The sequence below is a fragment of the Bos grunniens genome, chromosome 28 (assembly GCF_055505025.1).
Source record: "Bos grunniens cultivar Pamir isolate PY7600 chromosome 28, Bosgru_T2T1.0, whole genome shotgun sequence".
In the NCBI taxonomy this organism is placed as follows: Eukaryota; Metazoa; Chordata; class Mammalia; order Artiodactyla; family Bovidae; genus Bos; species Bos grunniens.
This window is the reverse complement of record NC_141192.1, coordinates 33354238-33369661: the sequence shown is the minus strand read 5'-3', so window position 1 is coordinate 33369661 and position 15424 is coordinate 33354238. Positions and strand designations below refer to the sequence as shown.

General features: G+C 40.2%; 1 protein-coding gene and 1 long non-coding RNA gene across 13 annotated transcripts in view; one reads left to right on the top strand and one right to left on the bottom strand.

Annotated features, from left to right (window-relative positions):
- LOC147343119 (uncharacterized) overlaps positions 1-12863 on the bottom strand; it is a 50210-nt gene extending 37347 nt beyond the window's left edge. Inside the window, exon 1 of the long non-coding RNA XR_015156669.1 lies at positions 12782-12863. This is a non-coding gene — a long non-coding RNA (uncharacterized LOC147343119). The remainder of the gene's footprint in view (positions 1-12781) is intronic.
- LOC147343118 (zinc finger protein 33B-like) overlaps positions 1-14484 on the top strand; it is a 109042-nt gene extending 94558 nt beyond the window's left edge. For 5 of the 12 annotated variants that reach the window (XR_015156661.1, XR_015156658.1, XR_015156660.1 and 2 more), the window contains 2 exons: positions 380-513; positions 1841-4121. Coding sequence is in view for 4 of the 12 variants with exons in the window: in XM_086381513.1 (XP_086237639.1) it covers positions 380-444 (65 nt within the window). In the remaining 8 variants the exon portion in view is untranslated. Of the gene's footprint in view, positions 1-379; positions 796-1840; positions 4122-10271; positions 10347-12021; positions 13132-14425 lie in introns of those variants that run through there. The other 7 variants (XR_015156665.1, XR_015156664.1, XM_086381513.1 and 4 more) reach the window with 5 other exon arrangements.
- The last annotated feature ends 940 nt before the right edge of the window (positions 14485-15424 follow it).

The following is a 15424-nucleotide window of genomic DNA, read 5'->3' as shown; positions in this document are numbered from 1 at the left end:
TTTTAGCATAATCCCATAGAAAGCATGGATGCTCTGATCCAAAGAATAATAAAATTAAATTTTTGGCACTTACAAATTGGATTGACAAAAGGAGACCGTAGTGTACCATATACCTCAATTGAAACCATTGTAAATACCTGCCGAGAACAAGTGATCATCGCCACTACTTCTCTGTTTAATGATCCAGTATAGCTTGTTCTTAGCCTGGAAATGATGGTGCTTCACAGTGGATTATTAAAACCTTAATGCTATGGCCTATCTGCTAAGAACCTAGTACCCAGTGTTACTGAAATTACTGTTTCAAATAGCAAGTAGTAAATATTTTGTTATTCCAGTTTGGCTAATGTTCTGTTCAGTGCTCTTTTTAACACCCTTTCAGCCACAGTTTACCTTCACCTCAAGGGACGCAAGGTGCCTTTACCAGGCTACCCATGGGATACCTGAACAACTCTGCCATTGCACAGTCTTTGCAGGCAATGTCTTAACTGCATCCAGTTTCCTCCAGGAGTACAGGTATGACATGACATTGATGACATCCTCCTCTGAGGAAATTCATTTCACAGATTCGTTGAGGGCTTATAAATACTCCCAAAAAAAGCATAAGTTATTTCACCACACAGAGATCTGCCTCATCAGTTGAGTTCCTGAAAATCACTTGTAAAACAAGGGCTGTTTCATCTCTGATGCTGTCAAGAAGCAGCTACAGACTGCTTTTTGTTTTCTGTTCTTAATACACACAATGTTAATATAAATACATAAGAGTCCTTTTTGGGCTCTGCAGGCAACATATCCCCCACTTAAAATTTTTAATTTCACTGATGGTGTTACTTTCAAATGTCCAACTTATATAGGGCTTCCTTCACAAACAGCCTTAAGAATTGATCTGAATTGAAATCAGTAGGCACTCCCATTAGTGCTCTCAAAGACACTCTCACTGTGGAGGCTTTAGCAGCCTCTTGTCCCTCCTGGAGTCCAAGAGTACAAGGAATACCATGCTGGATTTACAGCATGGTATTTACAGATTCTGTAAATCTGTTGATGTTGGTTTTGACAGATGCATTGCAGGCAGGGAAGGCAAATGCTTGTACAGGGTAAATATCTTTGACGGAAGGTACAAGATACAGTCCCATTTTGTGATGAGAATAGTCTAATGCAGTCAACCTGTAACATGGCTAAACTGATTCATCCAGGGAATGGTGCCAAGTTAATTTTTGGTCTCTGCTGTTGGTAGATTAATCTCTTAACAGTAACTTTAGCCAGATCAGTCGTGTTGAGTGAAAGTCCACTTTGCTGAGCCCATGCATAATTTCCTTCACTGCTGCTGCAGCCACTGTGTTCATGAGCCCATTTGGCAATGACAAGTGGCTGGGTAATGGAGCTGACTGATAGGAGACTGGCATCGCAGAATGTGTCCTCTGATGAGGTCACCCTTTGGTGAGCATTCACATGGTACACAAAGACCTTCACTCTCCTCATCTGGAAAGGTCTAGATGTGCACCTCTCCCCCTGAACTCCCTTTCACAGGTTTTCCAAGGTACCCCTCCTTAGTCCTTGATCATTTAGCCAAACCATAGGGCTTCCTTGGTGGCTCAGAGGTTAAAGGGTCTGCCTGCAATGGGGAGACCTGGGTTCGATCCCTGGGTCGGGAAGATCCCCTGGAGAAGGAAATGGCAACCCACTCCAGTATTCTTGCCTGCAGAATCCCATGGATGGAGGAGCCCGGTGGGCTACATTCCATGGAGTTGCAAAGAGTCAGACATGACTGAACGACTTCACTTTGACTTTAGGCACTGTGCATAAATAAGTGTTAACTCATAACTTTTGCCATTTCTCCTTCCAGGCAAAATAAATCAGGTGATGTCACCACCAACTTTCAAGACCATCTCAGAGTGGGGCTGTGGTGCTGCGTACCATGCAGAATGATCTGACCCAAGCCTGAGGTTTTTTTCTTTCACTGGTCAGCTCGTCATAGGGAATTCCTCATGAAGCCATAGCAGTGGATTGAGGGGGGTGAGGGGTTGCCTGATAGATATAGTTCAAGTATTTATAGGCATTGAAGATTCAGCTCCACTGAAATCTGTTATTTCCCCATCCCAGGGATTCTTTACTAGTCAGTGCCCTAATTTTAATGAGACCATGTAAGGTTGGAAATTCAATGTACATAGTAATTAAGCCACCCAACAGATTTGTCATTGGATTTCTTTTCCTAAATCTCAGCCCTGCAGCTTTAGGGGATGAGGTGCTTTCAGAATTATCATTGAAGCTTTAGGGTCTTTGTGGATCTTGAGCTGGGAACTTAAATTCCTGAGTGTCTCATGTTGTTTCCCAACATTGTCCAACACATTTAGAATAAACAACCAGTTTCATACTCCTTTTGTTCACTAAAATACCTAGGAGAGAACATCTTTCATTCCCAATAACTTGCTTTCTGTAGGCACATGATAATAAGTACCTAGAGGTAATCATTTGAGTAACTGTATTGCCACTGCAAATCATGGACTATCGGTACCTCTTTACACCTGAAACAGTATCTTGAATGGTTTTAAATCTGACTCTAATCAGATCGGTGGTGGTTTAGTCGCTAAGTCACGTCTGGCTCTTGCGACCCCATGGACTGTAGCCTACCAGGCTCTTCTGTCCATGAGATTGTCCAGGTAAGAATACCGGAGTGGGTTGCCATTTCCTTTTCCAGGGGATCTTCCCAACCCAGGAATCTAACCCTGGTGAAGCAACACTCAATTTGGTACACATTTGTGATTCAGGAGGATTTAATTAGAGACATAGAACCATAAGATGAATGTGTATGTCTAAAGGGATTTATTACAGGGCTTTGGCTTTCTACAACTGTGGAAACTGGTTAAGCGGTGTCTATGAGGTTGTCTCCATGCCTAATGAAGACATTTGACTAAAGTGCTCAGGGCAGACAATAAGGCAAAGGAGATGGATGTGACGTGAAAGAGAGCAAAAATATGAGAACTCACAACAATGAGTAGTGCCGACAAGGAGGGGCTAAACCTGGAGACAGTTCTTATTGCCTCTGGCCTTGGTGTGGTGTCCTTCAGAAGCTAGGTCCCTCAGTCAGTGAGGGGATCACACATATCTGGTGCAAGCATTAGAGATGCCAAAGGACCTATGTGGAATGGTCATAGTTCTAGTGGTGTCTCATGCCAGTGAGGTGGTCAGTAGATCAGCAGCAGCATGTTACAAAGATACAAAATGGCTATTACATCATTACACACTCCAAGTCTTGCACAAGAATATCTTTTATGGCCCACCCCAATGGGAAACATACAGAAAAGGGAACTCGGAAATGTAGTTGAGCCTAGTCTAGGTAACACATTACTAAGCAACCACATTGGCCTATAAAGGAACTGTGAAATCAGTTCAGTGAATCAGAGCTAATATTTTTAAAGAAATAAAACATAATGTCAGAATTCATTAGAGATACTGACAAATAGTATTTTGTGAAAAATATTTATAATCAGTTGTATATTATCATGGACTGAATTGTTTTTCCCCCAAATCTATCCCAATGTGACTGTTTTGGAGATAGGGCCTTTAAAGTGGAAAAGTGAAATGAGGTCATAAGGATGGGCTCTAATCCAACATGACTGGTATCCTTATAAGAAGAGAAAGAGACACCAAAGACAAGTATGCAAAAAGAAAAGGGCATGCAAGAACACAGAAGGCAGCCATCTGCAAGCCAAGGAGAGAGGCCTTGGGAAAACAAACCTACCAACACCTTGACCTTGGACTTCCAGTTTCCAAAAATGAGTCAAAGTTGCATTAAGTCACCTCATCTGTGATGGTACTTTATTTTGGCAGCTGAATGTTTGTGTCCCCTCCTCTCACCCCTAAATTCATATGTTGACGTCATCTCCAGTGTGATGGTGTTAGAAGGTGGGGTCATTGAGAGGTGATTATGTCTGGAGAGTGGAATGCTCATGAATGGGACCCCACAGAGCTCCCCAGCCTTTCCAGCACATGAGAACACAATGAGAAGGTGCCATCTGTTAACCAGGAAGACTGCTCTCACCAGAATGCAGCCATGCTCCTGCATTGGTCTTGGACTTCCCGATCTCCAGAACTGTGCAAAATAAAGTTCCATTGTTTATAAGCTATCCAGTCTGTTAGTAGTTTCTTATAGCAGCCCCAATGGACTAAGGCAGCAGCCTTGGCAGACTAGTATATATGCGTACTAAAGATTGAATTTGTCTTCTGGCAGCTTTTAAAAAAGAAGATAATATTTTTAGAGCAGTTTTAGATTCATAGCAAAATTGAGGGGAAAATGCAGGGATTTCCCATTTCCTCCCCCTCACACACGTACACCCTCCCGTTATCAGCATCCCCCAGCAGTGGCATATATGTTAAATTGACGAACCTACACTGACACATCATAAACGTCTATCAATTACATTACATGTCACTCTTGATATTGTGTATCATATGGGTTTAGACATGTACTGATGACATTTATCCATCATTATGGTACCATAGTGTTTTCACTGCTGTAAAAGCCCTCTGTGCTGTCTCTTCATCCTTCCATCTCCACCCCAACCCCTGATCTTTTTATTGTCTCCATAGTTTTTCCTTTTGTGTTAACTTTATCCCACTTTAATGTTTCAACTTTTTTGTCAAGGTATCATTTAGCATACAAAATATTTTAATGTGGTCTCATTATTTTGTATTCCTCAATAGAACATAAACTACATTCAGAGCTTGGAGTTTTATCTACTTCACACACTACTATGAATCCAGTGCCTAAAACTGGCATGTTGTTTTTCAACTCAATGAGTGTTGAATGAATGTTTGTATTGGATCATGAGTTTAATGTATTTGTTAAGTAAATTAAAGTTGAAGATCCTTGCAAGCTTTGGCAATGTCTTACAAAAAAACGTAGTCTTATACAATCTAGCCATTGCTTTCCTAGGTGATTACTCAACTTATTTAAAAGCTTACATTAACACAAAAGCCTGCATAAAAATATAGCAGGTTTATTATTTCCAAAATTAGAATTAACTATCTATCAGTAGGTAAATGGATAAGCAAAATGTGGCAGATCTATACAATGGAATATTGTTCAGTGATAAGTGGGGTGTTAAGTCACTAAAAGTTTGGACGTTAATAAATGATAGAGGTATAACTGCCTGTAAATGTAGAAAATTGTTACCCCATCCCATTTAAAATGTGCATTAACTCCAGAGATTAACTGATTGATTTTTAAAGAAATTGGCTCACAAGTAAGACTGACAAAGGCTCCAAGTGAAAAGTGAAAGTGTTAGTCACTCTGTTGTGTCCGACTCTTTGCGACAACATCCATATCCGTCACTGTGACTTCAAGCATATAGAAGGGATATCTTGACATGCTGCACACCACTGAATGCCTAGAAATTTCACTAAGGTAATGAATTTTTTCAGATTTATTTTCCACCATTTGACATGCAAATATATTTCTGCCCTTTTCTCTTTCTCTCTTCCAGTGACTTCCATAATGCAAAGCATATATTGGTTTTTCATCCATGGATTGTTGTTAAAATTGGTGTTTCTGTAGGGAGAGGGGGCTGGAATTTTATTTTTGCTATCTTGCTGACTTTCCATTTATCTAGATCTTGGAAAATCTTTCAATGACATTTTATTATTTTTTTTATTTTATTTTTAAACTTTACAATATTGTATTAGTTTTGCCAAATATAATGACATTTTAATTGGGCAAGTCTTGTACAAATCTTTTCGTTGGAGAAGTATTACACTTTTGTTAAATTCACTCTTAAGAATTTTTTCTTGTGAAGCTATTGCAAATGAGTCTGTTGTCTTAACTTTGGGTTGCTCATTGCTAATGTATACAAGTTCCATTGATATTTATATTATTGATCCTGTATCCTTAACTTTACTGAGCTTATTTATTGGTTCTGATATTTTTCAGTGAGTCCCTGAGCATTTTCTACATACAAGGTCAAGCCATCTGCATATAGCCGTAGCAGTACCTCTTTATTTCCCATTTTATGCCACTTACTCCATTTTCTTTCTTAGTTTCCCTGAGACCTGCAGTACAGTATTACCCAGAAGTGGTGAGAGTAAGAGCAAATAGAAATGAAAAGAGGATTTGTACAGTTAAAAAAAAAAAAAAGATATCCCCACTTCTTTTTCTTAGAACATTTTCTTTTGTAAACTTGTAACTGTAAATGCTTTATCCATCCCTTTGGGATGAATATGAACCTTTTTAAAAGCCTTTTGGCAGTTTTACACCCTTACAATATCTTTCTCAAGGAGCCTTGGAGTTATCTCTTTGAAGTGTACCCTTCCAGGGTGTTTGCACTCCCAATTTCTCAGTTTCTGTAGGAGGGTAGGAGCCTAACTTCTTCTATGGGTGCCTTGCTCCAAGTTGCAAAACTACCTCCTTTCAAATAGATACGAGAAGCTTCAGTTAACACAGATGCTCATCCCAATTACTGGATGAATTTAAGGTAAACTATGATAAATGATGGAGAAGGCAATGGCACCCCACTCCAGTACTCTTGCCTGGAAAATCCCATTGATGGAGGACCCTGGTAGGCTGCAGTCCATGGGGTCACTAAGAGTCTGACACAACTGAGCGATTTCACTTTAACTTTTCACTTTCATGCATTGGAGAAGGAAATGGCAACCCACTCCAGTGTTCTTGCCTGGAGAATCCCAGGGACGAGGGAGCCTGGTGGGCTGCTGTCTATGGGGTCGCACAGAGTCGGACACGACTGAAGCGACAGCAGCAGCAGCAGCATGATAAATGATAAAGTCAAGTCCTCTTACTTAAGGTTTAGTTATTGTTTATCTTGAGAACATGTATGTAATGAGTTGTATCCAATCAGCTTTATAAAAGGGTGCAGTTTCTTTCTGGCTTTGTAATCTCTTAGCAGACTTCCTATAGTGCACATCACATTCTTCTTTTATAACTATTCAGTAATAAAATTCTTTTGTCTTCTACCTTTGTGAATAGACTTTCGTGTTGGGAGAAACTTTTAATTATATTTCTTCAGCAATTTTGATAATGGGATGAGTCTGGTAGTTCCTGATTTGAGCAGATCAGCTGAAAGTCTTGGCCACACAACAATCAGGTAGAAGTCCCTAAATTATAAATACTCTTCCTCCTAGCCCTCTGTTCTTTTGGAATACTATCTAAACAAACCACCCAAATTCAAGATTTTACTTTTGAATAATTATGGGTAATAATTATTACCCAGATCTCATCATGATCACTGGATAATTGGAAAATATGGGAAGCCAGTAATGTTGCCTGCTGGTCTCTTTTAAAAACAGTTAATATCTGTCTGTCGCATTTGGAATTGGCACACATATGAGATTCCAGCCCTGCAGTAGCCAGAGGACAATTCTTTGTTTTGCAGAGGTTCTTAGAAGGGAGTCTATCCCAGTAAAAGAGTTGCTGATATTTATGGGATGAATATAATTCTAACCATTCCAAGAGGAAATTTAAAAATTATTTGGATATCTAGAAGAAACTGTTGAAAAAATTAAAGAGAAAATGCAAGACAAATACATTTTCTCTCTCATAGAACCCTGCTTCTCCTCACTGTTTGTCCCTGCTCCTCCTGCTTTTCCTGGATGTCTTTGCCCCTCCATGCCTCAGACTGACTCGGGGGAAAGGGAGGTGATAATCTTTCAGATGGGTGGTTCCCATCTAGGCACAGCTTCTTTGCTGCCAAGTTGCTTCAGTCATGTCCGACTCTGTGCGACCCCAGAGATGACAGCCCACCAGGCTCCTCTGACCCTGGGATTCTCCAGGCAAGAACACTGGAGTGAGTTGCCATTTCCTTCTCCAACGCATGAAAGTGAAAAGTGAAAGTGAAGTTGCTCAGTCGTGTCTGACTCTTAGCGACCCCATGGACTGCAGCCTACCAGGCTCCTCCGTCCACGGGATTTTCCAGTCAAGAGTACTGGAGTGGGGTGCCATTGCCTTCTCCAACAGCTTCTTTAACTGGTAATAAATTAACCTGCTCAATTTGAGAACACAGTTAATGTACTTTATGGCCTAGACTGAGTCCACTTCATGTCTTAGACGAGGTGACTCCTTCAGGAGTCCCTTATGCTCCACACACTGCATAGCTATTAATAGAAAGCCAGAAATGATAGAGCATCATGGGAAGATTAAGAGATCTGCATGGAAGGTAACAGGGAGAGTAGCTATACTAGTCACTTGGAAAAAAGCAAAGAAACAAGGTATTGAAATAATGTAAACACAGGAAGGGAAGCTAAAGTGCCCTGGTTACAATTTTTTGTGGTGTTTTTTTTTTTTTTTTTTTTGGTCTCAATGTGAAGGAAGCCAGCTAGTCTATTTGGGTCACCAGCAGCACCAATGCCATTGAGAAGCTACTCAGGATGCCCATGTAATTCAAATGCCTTTCTTATCAGCTGATGTTTCTTATTTAAAGGCTTCTTTCCTCTATGCCCCAGAAATTTGCAAAAGTACACCTCAGGGTGTTTTCAGTTTACAGCCCAGACATAGGAATATATACTGATTATTAGATGAAATTGAGCAACCAGCAACTGCGTGGAATTCTGAAATTAGGAGATTTTGCTCCTTTGGTAGAGCAATCACATTGGGGTCTGGAAGATCACTACATCAGGGGAAGCTATCTGGCACCCCACCCCTCATAACTATGGAGTAACCAAGGCAGTTTCAAACTCAGAGAAGGGTTGCTGAAAGCTATACTTGAAGCCTTTCCACAAATGTTGAGCTGGGTGATGTTGCAGCAATGCACCTAGAAGACATGGGGGTCCCCCATCGATTTCCATCAGTGGTTTGCTGACGCTTTCTCAGAACTCCCTGGTTGGAACCTGGGGTCAGATCAAAATATGCTCTAGTTTTAGCAACCTTCGTTTTGACTCTCTTGCCAACTATCCAAATCCAAATTAAGGGAAAGTGGTAGGATGACAAGAATAGACAGTCAAATCTGAGCAGCAGGTACTCAATGTAGGGGTAATCTAGAGAAAGACATCCAAGAAAAGAAATTGAAGACTTCTGCATTGGCTGATCAGAATTCTTTACTAAAGGGAGAGATCCCTATTCTGGTCAACTCATGAAGGGATCAGAGGAGGCAGGGTCTGGAGGAGGCAGGGACTGACTACAGGGACAAGAGAATCAGGATGGAGAAGAACAAAACCTCCAGCTAGGAAATCTTGGCTAACAGCTGAAAATGGATAGATTGAGAGACTCTGAGGTGGGAAATGGTGAACCATATGTGTCAGTAACTTTTCCTCAGCCTAATCTCTTTGCCTGTTCTGATAAAGTTCTGCTTATCCTTCAGTTTCCTCAGGAATTTCTTGTTTTAGTATTTTGCATCAGTCTACTTATTCCTTTTCCTGTACAATTCACATGCAGTTAGGTCCTCTAACTAAGGAACTTGTGTTCTTGGTTTCTCCCAATCCTTCTATAAACCTGTTGAGGAGAGACCTGTTGTGCAACTAAAAGGTACCATATTCTCTACTCTGGATGGAATATCCATGGAGCTTATTGAGGAAAAGACATCTGATTTGATCACACTGTGCCCTTTGAAAGAAAAAGAGGTATGGCAGAGAGGGGCATTTTCACACCATGCAGGGCAAGCACATCAATGCATCATGCTGGGTCTAGGAAATGATGTTTTATTTTCCTTCTATGCAATACGGAGAGGTTTTCTGAATTGGAAGATTTTATTTTTATTTATATCTCCCCAATAGTGGACATCTTTGTCTTGTTCCTATAATTAGGAGGAAAACATTCAATCTTCAATCCTCAAATAGGATATTGTTGTTGCTTAGTCAATAAGTCATGTCTGACTCTTTGCAACCCCACGGACTGTAGCCCAGCAGGCTCCTCTGTCCATGGGATTTCCCAGTCAAGAATACTGGAGTGGGTTGCCATTTCCTTCTCCAGGGGAACTAGTATTATCAGATCAGATCAGATCAGTCGCTCAGTTGTGTCCGGCTCTTTTCGACCCCATGAATTGCAGCACGCCAGGCCTCCCTGTCCATCGAAAGAGATAAAATAATGTCTTCGTTTAACAGGAATTCAGATTGAGATATAGTAATTGAAGCAGAAGCTGTAAATACCCTCTACACCATCATCATTCTTTCAGCTCAAATGACCTAACGTAGTACTGGCAGAGTATTTTCTGATTCCAAAGTTGCAATCACAATTTCAAGTGCCAAGATAAAGTCCACTGCAACAACAAAAATAGCTTCACTTACGATTACAGAGATTATCAGTGTTTTAATAGCCTCATTATTTTTTTTTTCAGCATAGCCATGAGTACAAGCAATTACAATGTGGAAAATACATATTTCCCCTTGCTTCTACACTGCTTTTGATGGAGGTAATACAAATACAAATTTTGGTGGATGTTTACATAAAGGTGAAGACATGTTTATTCCAAGGATAAACAAAGCATGAAAGATTATGTGGAAGGTGTTGATTGTCCGGCCACATTCTTCATAGTACTTGCTATTCAGATAGAGATACTTTTTATATTGATGTTGAAGCAATTGACATGAAGTTGTTCTCTTACTTCAGCATTTATATTATTAACATTTGAATTGAGTTATTAAAGGACTTCTGTGATTTTTGTTGGCAGTCAGTATTCATTTCTCTTGCATTCAGAAACTCATTGACATTCTTTAACAAATACAGCTGGAAGAGTTCTCAGTTAATATTTAAAGCACTGAAATATTTAATCCTCCAGAAAAGGCCCCAAATTCTTATTTAACCTTTTAAATATTTAATTTAACCTTTTAAATGAAGCTAATTTGCTTATTTCTTGTTCGTAGTTTTCAGTATCTGTAACAATAGAATTATGGAATTTGAGAGAACAATTTCTCCTCTTTCAATAATGATTATAAAATGATTATGTGGATAATCATTAGTGTGCTTGCTATGACTGTATTTAGAAATGAGTTTCATCTCTTAATTTGATTTTTTTACATGGATGTTACTAACTGCTTGTCTAGCTTAAGGACAAGTGAAAGTATCATTTATAGTGTTAAAAGGGAACAGAAAAAACTGACAAAAAGTTTTTTTGTTAGTGGACATATTAAAAAATTATTAATCAAAGAGATCCAATATGATCCTGAAGAGTGGAAAAGGCAAGTTGTGCCATGAATGATGATCTTATGTGTTTAACGAATCAAATTTGAAGAGCAGTTCCCAGAGTTGTTAACTTTATGCCATTATATCCATTCATAAAGCTGAATGTGTTTTCTCATTAATGAATGTCCAAAATAAGTGAGATACAACTACAAAATAAGTAACATATAATGAAAATGGAACCTGTAAATGGACAGTCTCTGGAATAAATAATGTAACTCAATTCTTCAAAACAAGGAACTGTTAAGGAGAGCCAATATTATCATAGAAATTTAATTGATGAGAGATACATAATTTAGATACTTAAAATTTATTTCAGATGAGCAACGAATAAAAGAGTGTCTCATGACTTGTACTTTATTTGCTAAATCTGGCAATTCTACCCAATGTACAAAATTGCAGAGCCTTTTTTTTTTCAACTGAAGTATAGTTGATTTACAGTGTTACTTTCAAATGTATAGCAAATTGATCCAGTTACATATGTATGTATATATATACATGGGCTACCCTGGTGGCTCAGTCGGTAATAAATTTGACTGCAATGTGGGAGACCTGGGTTTGATCCCTGGGTTGGGAAGATCCCCTGGAGGAGGGCATAGCAACCCACTCCAGTATTCTTGCCTGGAGAATCCCCATGCACAGGGGAGCCTGGCGGCCTGCAGTCCATAGGGTTGCAAAGAGTTGGACATGACTGAGTGACTAAGGTCACCAATATATATACTTTTTCTGATTTTTTCCATTTTAGGTTATTACAAGATACTAAATATAGTTCCCTGTGCTATACAGTAGGTCATTGTTTACCAATTTTATATGCAGTTTATTTATTTTATATATAGTAATCCAAATTTCCTAATTTATCCCTTCCCCCCACTTCCTCTTGAGTAACCATAAGTTTGTTTCTATCGCAGACCCTATCCTAATTGAGATGGGAGAAATATAAACAACCTCAGATATGCAGAAAGTGAAGAGGAACTACAGAGCCTTTTGATGAGGGTGAAAGAGGAAAGTGACAAAACTGGTTTGAAGATCAATATTCAAAAAACCAAGATCGTGGCATCCAATCCCATCACTTCATAGTAAATAGAACGAGAATTTTATTTTCTTTTTTCTTGGGCTCCAAAATCCCTGGGGACAATGACTGCAGTTAAAAGACACATGTCCCTTGGAAGGAAAGCTATGACAAACCTAGACAGCGTATTAAAAAGCAGAGACAACACTTTACCAACAAAGGTCCATACGGTCAAAAACTGGTTTTTCCAGTAGTCATGTACAGATGTGAGAGCTGGACCATAAAGAAGGCTAAACTCGGAAGCATTGATGCTTTCGAATTGTGGTGCTGGAAAAGACTCCTGAGATTCCTTTGGATTGCAAGGACATCAAACCAGTCAATCCTAAAGGAAATCAACCTGAATATTCATTGGCAAGACTGTTGCTGAAGCTTCAATACTTTGACCACCTGATTGGAAGAGCCTGCTCATTGGCAAAGACCCTGGTGCTGGGAAAGATTGAAGGCAAAACGGAGAAGGTGGCGGAAGAGGATGAGATGGTTAGATAGTTATCACCGATTCAACGGGACATGCATTTGAGCAAACTATAGGAGATAGTGAAGCACAGGGAAGCCTGGCGTGCTGCAGTTCATGGAGTCGCAAAGTGTCAGACATGACTTACCGACTGAACAATAACAGGCTTTCAAGAAATGTACCGTGCCTTTTCTGGGACAGGACTCGGCGGTCACTATGGCCTTCTGCGCATGTGCGCTCCCTCCTCCCCCTCCTCTCCCTGCTAGCCTGCAGGTTCGGGTCTGCAGCTGCAGTCTCGCGAGGAGAAGATACCGGAGCTTCAGGCTTGTGGACCCGACTGCTGAGGACCAGGACGGTTCGGTGGAGCCCCGCAGAGTTGAGACAGGCGACCGGGGGGCGGGTGAAGGAGGAAACGGCTTTGTCTCCAGACTCGGTGTGGCTCTGACTCCGTTTTTATGCTCCTGGTGAGGACCAGCACGTCCCAGCGCTTGTTACCAGGTGAAGCTTGTTTTTCTCATTTCCAAGGTGCGGGGTGGTCTGAGACCTTGGAAGACCGCGCAGAAACTGGCTTTCGGGCTCCCAGTAGATGTGCACTTTTCTTCTCAGCGAAAAAAATTGATCCCCTTGCCTGTGCCCTCTGTAGCCCTAGTTGGCTTTTACAGGAGGTCCCGCTTAAATTCCAGGAGCTTTAGATCTGGGACAAATATTCTGACCCTTTTAGGTCCACCTTTCTTGCAACAAAATAGCTTTTTGTGGAGTAGAAAGGGTGATTCCGGGAGCAGGAGTCTCTAGCAGGACAGTCAGTTCGCTTGGGACCTCAGAGGAGCAGACTTTGGTCCTCCTGCTGGACCAGGTGGTAGTGATGGTGGAAACCTTGGGCTAACTTTCTGGACAAAAGGAACAGAAGGTACTCCTTCCTGGGAGGTTGTGAAGGCATCCTGTGGAAGGAAGAGCTGACCAGCCACAGGGGAGGGAGTTTACCTTCTTGCACCCTTCACTCTTTACTCCACTTGTATTCTGAGCTGCTCCTGCACTCAGCACAGCTAGAGAATACCTGATGTCCCCTGTCCTGAGCTTGCAGAATCAGAGATGGTGCTGCAAGACAGGTCGTTACGACTTGGACCTAAGACAGGTCTATTTATGTGTTACTTAAAGCATGGAGTTGGGTTGGGGTGGGCAGGAAGTGGGTAAAAAAGTGGGTAGTTTACAATCCTACATTTTGTTATGGTAGAATCAAGGACAGCCATGGAGTCTCTTGATGGTCCAGGGAGGTCTTTTCTGCCTTAACAACACATAAATCAAAACCAGTTTATTGTTTTTAATTAAAAAATACTGTTGAGACCCGAAACCAAATTAAGAGTAAACTCTTTTTTTTCCCTTCCAAAAATACCCCATCCTTTTTTTTTCAGAACACTGTTGAGATTTTTCTGGTTTGTAATGAACATTATAAATTTTGTGCTGAATATTTTTGCTCAGCATCAGTTTTAATGTTCTAATCTTGGCTTTTCCTAATTGGCTTAATTAGTTTAATGTGTTGTTCACATTTTCTGTATGTTAGAGCATACACTGTTAACAAATGAGTAGAAAACCAATGCTTTTACATTTGAAAACTAGCTTGTCTAAGTATTACATAATCAAACCAGAGTCATGCATGGACATGGAGTGCTCCCTCCCTCACTGTTATCCTTTCTGCCCCTTCTCAAGGCATCTCCCATTCTAAGATGTTATGCCAGCTACTGGGGTGGAGCTTTTTAGGCAGGTGATATCACTCATGACCTTCCTTCTTTCTCAGGTGTACTCTCTCAGCTCTCTACATTTCTCCAGAAGCAACAGAAAATGATCACATTGCAGGTGAGTTGTTTAATTTATGCACAGTTTTGATTATTTGAAGTTTATACCATGTCTATACATTCATTTGAAATAGTAGAAATAAATGTTAACATCAGGGAAAATATAGAGCACAAGTCAGCAAATTACAGCCCATGGGCCAAATGAGGCATGCTGCCTGGTTTTTTATTGCCCACACACTAAGAATTTTTAGATGACTGAGAAACAAATCAAGCATAATAGTCTGTGATGTGAAAACTGTGTGAAATTCAAATCTCAGTGTCTGTAAAACTTTTACTGAGACACAGCTATGCTCTTTTATTTATTGCTATGACTGCCTTCAGATTACAAGGGCAGAGTTTAGTGATTGTGACAGACAGCTCACAGACCTGAAATACTTACTATGAACATTTACTGAAAATGTTTGCTGACCTCTGATTTAGAAGAGCAGATCAATAGTAGGAAAGAGATGCCATGTAGGTAAATGCAGATCCTATGATATTATTGAGCTGTGAAACTGAGCCATTAAAAAAATTTTTTTGATAGACTTCATTATGTGATGTTGTGAACCTTCTTGTGACAGTCTTGCAGTTGCATAAAGAAGTGGTTGGAATAAAGGGAATGATTCTTGTCTATTCCACAGGAAAAGTTAAGTGATGTCAAAAGAAAATACATGATAAATAATTCAAGTGAATTAGAGCCAGCATTAGGACTCATGGTTTTTCAGAGACGAGACAATCTGCATAGACCAGGTGACCGAGGTTATTTAGTAGGAGGAGGCAGACTTTGTGACAATCCTGAGGGCTTGGCAAAATCTAAATCTTTGTAGAGTCTGGCAAGGGATTCTTCTTTTTTAACTTTGGTAAAATACGCATAGCATAAAATTCACATTTCAACCATTTTAAAATGCAGAATTTAGTGACATTTTATATATTAATGATGTTGTGCAACCATGACCACCACC